The sequence below is a fragment of the Brassica napus genome, chromosome C6, assembly GCF_020379485.1.
Source record: "Brassica napus cultivar Da-Ae chromosome C6, Da-Ae, whole genome shotgun sequence".
NCBI lineage: Eukaryota > Viridiplantae > Streptophyta > Magnoliopsida > Brassicales > Brassicaceae > Brassica > Brassica napus.
Genome location: NC_063449.1, coordinates 45,713,042 through 45,719,409, shown reverse-complemented (window position 1 = coordinate 45,719,409; position 6,368 = coordinate 45,713,042). Strand labels below are relative to the sequence as shown.

Here is a 6,368-nt window from a genome sequence, read left to right as displayed (position 1 = left end):
TATCTTAAATTTCCCCCAGTCTGAGTGTGTTTAATGACTTCTGATCATTAGAAAACAAGAAACATTTAAAAACTAAAAATCAAAACTGCGAAGTACTCAGAATTTACGAAATAACCAGAAGTAGTCCATAGATTCGAACTCAGCCAGGGCCGGCCCTGGGCCAAGCCCAATAAAACATTCGCCTTGGGCCCCCAAAAATTTTGAATTTTTTTTATATGTAAATAGACCCCTAATTTGTAAAAAAAATTTTTTTAGGCCCCCAAATTTTTGAAACCTTTACTAAATGGTCTTGGGCCTCCAAACTTTCAGGGCCGGCCCTGAACTCAGCCTAGTGATAATTACATACACTTTGGTACTTTCTGATCATCTCTGAGTGTACCGGCCACGAGAGATGCAGAGTTGGTCGTAACATTTGTCACAACACTGGTAGCTAGCTACAAACATAACGTCTAATCCAATATAGTAAGAAAACTTTTATGCAAATACTGTCATACAAGCACATGTACACACATACATCCACAAAAACTATATGCATGTAAGATATTATACCCTTGCTCATAATAATCCACTGACGACATAAATAAGAAAACATTTTTCTCTCTTGGGGAAACAACGAAAACTCACACAAAACGATGTCGTTGCACTCTCCCTCCATACGCTCCTCTCTTATATTATAGACCAAAGAAACTATCTCTCTCTCTCCAAAAAAAAACCAAACCTCTCTACTTCCTTTCTCATGGCCGCAACGGTCATTTTCTTCCTCCACTTCACATTCTTCGCCGCCGTCTTCCTCCACACCTCCGCCGTTTCACCTGAGACGCAAGCTCTCACCTCCCTCAAACTCTCTCTCCGCGACCCTCTAGGCGCTCTCGAGACCTGGAACGAGTCCTCCCCCTCCGCCCCATGCGACTGGCACGGCGTACTCTGCTTCTCCGGCCGCGTGCGAGAGCTTCTCCTCCCCCGCCTCCGCCTCGCCGGCCGCCTCAGCCCTCGACTCGGCGAGTTGACTCAGCTCCGCAAGCTCAACCTCCACACCAACGACCTAAACGGCGCCGTTCCGCCTTCTCTCTCACGCTGCGTCTTCCTCAAGGCGGTTTACCTTCACTACAACTCGTTCTCCGGCGAGTTCCCGCCGGAGATATTGTCTCTCAGGAACCTCCAAGTCCTCAACGCTGCTCACAACTCCCTCACCGGGAGCATAGCCAACGTGACAGTCTCCAAAACCCTCCGTCACGTCGACTTGTCCTCAAACGCGTTCTCCGGAGCCATTCCGGCGAGTTTCTCGCCGGAATCTTCCCTCCATCTCCTAAACCTCTCGTACAACCGGTTCTCCGGTGAGATCCCGGCTTCTCTCGGTCACCTACAGAGCCTAGAGTACCTATGGCTAGACTCTAACCACTTACAAGGAACGATACCGTCAGCGTTATCTAACTGCTCGTCGCTGATACACTTCACCGCCGCCGTTAACTCCCTCACCGGACTAGTGCCAACGACTCTCGGGAAGATTCCGACTCTCCAAGTGATCTCACTGTCCCAAAACTCCCTCACCGGTACGGTTCCAGCGAGTCTTCTATGCGGTTATTCTGGTTACAACAACTCCTCCATGCGAATCGTTCAGTTAGGCGTTAATAACTTCACGGGGTTAGCTACGCCGTCAAATGCAGCCTGCGTGAATCCTAATCTAGAGATTCTCGACCTTCACGAGAACAACATTGATCACGAGTTTCCCACGTGGTTGTTGACCGGTTTGACCTCGTTAACGGTTTTGGATATATCCGGAAACGGTTTAACCGGCGAGTTTCCGGCGAAAATCGGGAGCTTCACGGCGCTTCAGGAGCTCAGAGCAGCTAACAACTCTTTCCTTGGAGAGATTCCGACGACAATCGGGGAATGCAGGTCGTTGCGGGTCGTTGACTTCGAAGGAAATAAGCTCTCGGGTCAAGTCCCGGGTTTTCTGAGCCGGTTACAGTCTCTAACGGCGTTATCTTTAGGAAGAAACGGGTTATCCGGTCGGATCCCAACGGATCTTCTGAGGTTAAACGGACTCGAAGCGTTGAGTCTTAACGAGAATCGTCTCACGGGAGATATACCATCGGAGATAACGAAGCTAGCGAATCTCAGCGTTCTCAATCTCAGCTTCAACAGACTTTCCGGCGAGATTCCGAGCAATGTAGGCGATTTAAAGAGCTTGAGCGTTTTAAACCTTAGCGGATGCGGGTTAACGGGTCAGATTCCGGTTAGTATCTCGGGTTTGATGAAGCTTCGGGTTTTGGATTTGAGTAAACAGAGAATCTCTGGGGAGTTACCAGTTGAGCTCTTTGGCTTGCCGGATCTTCAAGTGGTTGCTTTAGGAAGCAACGGTTTAAACGGCGTCGTACCGGAAGGTTTCAGCAGTTTGGTTAGTCTCCGGTTCTTGAATCTTAGTTCTAATTTGTTTTCCGGACGTATCCCTACGAACTATGGGTTTCTCAAGTCGTTGCAAGTGCTTTCATTGTCTCGTAACCGGATCTCCGGTTCTGTCCCGGCGGAGATTGGGAATTGCTCAAGTCTTGAGGTTCTTGAGCTCGGTTCGAACCGGTTACAAGGTCACATTCCGGTTCGTCTTTTGAAGCTATCTCATTTGAAGAAGCTTGATTTGAGTCACAACAAGTTAACCGGGGATATTCCGGTTCAGATGTCTAAGGACTCGTCTCTGGAGACTCTCCTGCTTAATTCGAACTCTCTATCGGGACCTATACCGGAATCTTTATCAAGATTGAGGAACTTAACCGGGTTGGATCTTTCATCAAACCGGTTTAACTCTACGATACCAGCAAGTCTCTCCCGGCTCCATTATCTGAACTACTTGAACTTGTCAAGAAACAGATTAGAAGGGGAGATTCCACAAGCTCTAGCTGCACGTTTCAACAACACATCCGTCTTCTCCAACAACCCGAGGCTCTGCGGTAAACCGCTCGGTTTAGAATGTGAAAACGTTAGGAGAAGGAGAAGAAGAAAGCTGATCCTACTCGTAACACTAGCAGCGGCTGGTGCATTGTTGTTGTTACTATGCTGTTGTGGCTACGTGTTCAGTCTATGGAGATGGCGCAAGAAAATAAGATTAGGTTTGGGTTGGGACAAGAAAGGAACTCCATCACGCACCTCCGGTACGAGCTCCGGCGGCACGAGGGGAGAGGACAACAACGGTGGTCCTAAGCTTGTGATGTTCAACAACAAGATCACGTTAGCCGAAACCTTAGAAGCAACAAGACAGTTCGACGAAGAGAACGTACTGAGCAGAGGAAGATACGGTTTGGTTTTCAAGGCGACGTTTAAAGACGGTATGGTTCTATCGGTGCGTAGGCTCATGGACGGTGCGTCGATAACAGACGCAACGTTCCGTAACCAAGCCGAGGCGTTAGGTAGAGTGAAGCACAAGAACATAACTGTCTTGAGAGGTTATTACTGCGGACCGCCTGATCTAAGACTTCTCGTTTACGACTACATGCCTAACGGAAACCTCTCGACGCTTTTGCAAGAAGCGTCTCACCAAGACGGCCACGTCCTGAACTGGCCGATGCGTCATCTCATCGCGTTGGGGATCGCTAGAGGACTATCTTTCTTGCATTCGTTGTCCATCGTCCACGGGGATCTGAAACCGCAGAACGTACTTTTCGACGCGGATTTCGAAGCGCATTTGTCCGAGTTCGGGTTAGATAGACTGACGGCGTTGACTCCAGCTGAAGAACCGTCCACTTCATCGACCCCGGTCGGGTCATTAGGCTACATTGCACCCGAAGCGGGGTTAACGGGCCAAACGAGTAAAGAGAGTGATGTCTATAGCTTCGGGATAGTGCTGTTAGAGATCTTGACGGGTAAAAAGGCAGTGATGTTTACTGAGGATGAAGACATAGTGAAATGGGTGAAGAGACAGTTGCAAAAGGGACAGATCGTTGAGTTGCTTGAACCGGGTTTGTTGGAGCTTGACCCGGAGAGTTCGGAGTGGGAAGAGTTCTTGCTAGGGATTAAAGTGGGGTTGTTGTGTACTGGTGGAGACGTCGTTGATCGACCGTCTATGGCTGATGTTGTGTTCATGCTCGAAGGGTGTAGAGTCGGTCCAGCGATTTCCTTATCCGCTGACCCTACTTCCCCAGCCGCCGAAGCAGCTTCGTGAGAATGTTTCGATTTTTTCATTTCGTAATAAATTTTTCCTTTGTGGATAATTCTGTTTGACTTTCATTGCATTGTATCTTGTCACGAGTACGACAATCAGAAAATATTCAAGTTGTCTAATCAAGGAATGTGAGTGAAATCAATCAAGTTCAGTGTTTCATCTCATTCGTTAACTTTAAACATGTATTATTTCCGGAATTCTCGTATAGAAAACATATCCTAAAAAATTATATTAGAGAATATAACATTAGTTAATGTGAAGCGGGGTCCAATAAATAGTGTGTTAACGTTGAACTGACCCTACGGCGCTAAGCATTGCGTAATCTTATATATACTGAGCTTTGTGGTTAGACAACACTTCCGTGATTTGGTCAGTGGGTTTGGAGAGAAATATGGGGTCCTCCACATTTTCCTCTTTCTGTTTAGCTTCCCGCCAAATAAGTTGTGACAAGTGGGTGAATGCCACGTGTTAAGTCTCTCTAGGGAGATGAAAGTAGCCGTTGAAAAAGTCTTTGGATTTTTCTGTACGGGGAAAAGTGAAGTTTAGCCGTCAGACTATGAAAAGCTTTTTGAGCAGCAGAACCTGTTGTCTGAAACCCATAGCCATGTCGGATTTTACACTGTTTGTCTTTTTTTGGCTCGTTACTTAATTTTCTTTTGTTTAATTATTGTTTTCTGGTGGGGTAGTATGTTATGAATGGAGAACTCCGCCTCAAGCAATAGCTATTAGCTATAGGGTGAACATTTATTTTCCATGAGATCTTTGGCGAAAATGAATTTTGGGTGACTTTGTTTACTGAAGATAAAGATGTTATTGAATACATATATGGTAGTCATGGAGAAAGGATTGGTGTACACTGTAAACAAAGAAGGTAAGGAGAATAAATGCATAAGGAATGCATAAGTCGTGTGAGAGTTTAATGGATATTTTGATGTGTGGACATGACTCATCCCATTATTAAATGTGTCATAACTATCTTCACTGCTATCTTTGAAACAAGTCATGACAATTATTTGACTCTGCTTGTGTTGGTATACTCGCTTGAATCCACTGACTACTTATTTTTTACCCCACGAAGTGAATTGAAAGAAAAACTATTGAAAACAGTTATTCCTTCGGTGAAAACAGTATCTACTATCTAGTGTGTTTACTTACCAAAGGGGAAGATTATATGTAGCAGATTTTATAAATACTGGATTTTTAGATGATTTAAGATAAATTTGAGAATTTGGTATGATTTTTGTTAAAACACTATAAAATCTTATTTACGCCATGCGATTTTTTATTTTTATTTTTATAACTAAAAACTCTACTCAAACAAGCAATATAAAATCTAAAATTTAAAATATTTTAGTAATAATAAATTTCTGAATAATTTATGAAATTACAAGTTTAATAACACTAGATTTAAAAACGGTTTTTAAAATTCATCACACACTTCAAAATCCTAGTTGAGAATCCACTACTAAGAAGTGGTATAGAACAAGACTAATTTTCAGAGTCAAGTCATAGGCTACACTCATTATTAGTGATTGGTTTCGAGATTGAATCTGACAAATATTTGTGTAGTGATATATATAAACATTGCAAATTTTGTGATGCAAATAGAAAATGAGATGTTTTTGATACCAAGATTCAAATGATTTCACCCAGATTACTTGTTTCCAACGAGAGAACAGAACTCAACCCCACAAAAGGGAACTGAAAGAAGAAGCCAAAACATTACATGGAAATTCACATATGAGATAGATGGTGATAAATAACCATAGAATTTCTGCTTGGTACTTTCACTCGGCTCAACTTGTGTTGTGGCTCCGATGAGATCTTGTGAGAAGGAGAGAGATATTTTGTTCCGATTGATTGGTTGGTTATAGACTTGGTTTAGTCCGGTGTGAGTTCGATTGGTTGGTTTACTTTAGCTAGAGCCTATAAAACTACTCCATCCGTTTTATATTGTAAGTAGTTTTAGAGAAATGTTTTTGTTTCAAAATATAAGTAGTTTTCGTATTTTTAGGTAATTTTTATATTTATTGAATACAGTGTGGTCAATCAAATTAAATAGACTTATTTTTTATTGGTTAAATTATATCTAACCTATTTATTATAAAATATTTTTAAAAACATAATAATTTTTTAATCTTCGTGTTTTTAGTCAAAACTACTTATATTATGGAATATAATTCATTTTTGTTATTGGGTTTCATACTCGGATTTT

The 6,368-nt window shown here is 43.0% G+C and overlaps 1 protein-coding gene across 1 annotated transcript; it reads left to right on the top strand.

Annotated features, from left to right (window-relative positions):
- Positions 1-584: 584 nt before the first annotated feature.
- Positions 585-4,317, top strand: LOC106403012 (probable LRR receptor-like serine/threonine-protein kinase At4g36180). The gene has a single exon (XM_013843846.3). It carries the CDS (start codon positions 737-739, stop codon positions 4,151-4,153), a length of 3,417 nt encoding a protein of 1,138 aa, XP_013699300.1. The 5' UTR covers positions 585-736; the 3' UTR covers positions 4,154-4,317.
- The last annotated feature ends 2,051 nt before the right edge of the window (positions 4,318-6,368 follow it).

Excerpts from the sequence above, each read along its gene's own strand:
- LOC106403012 (XM_013843846.3), top strand. The coding sequence starts at position 737 with ATGGCCGCAACGGTCATTTTCTTCCTCCACTTCACATTCTTCGCCGCC.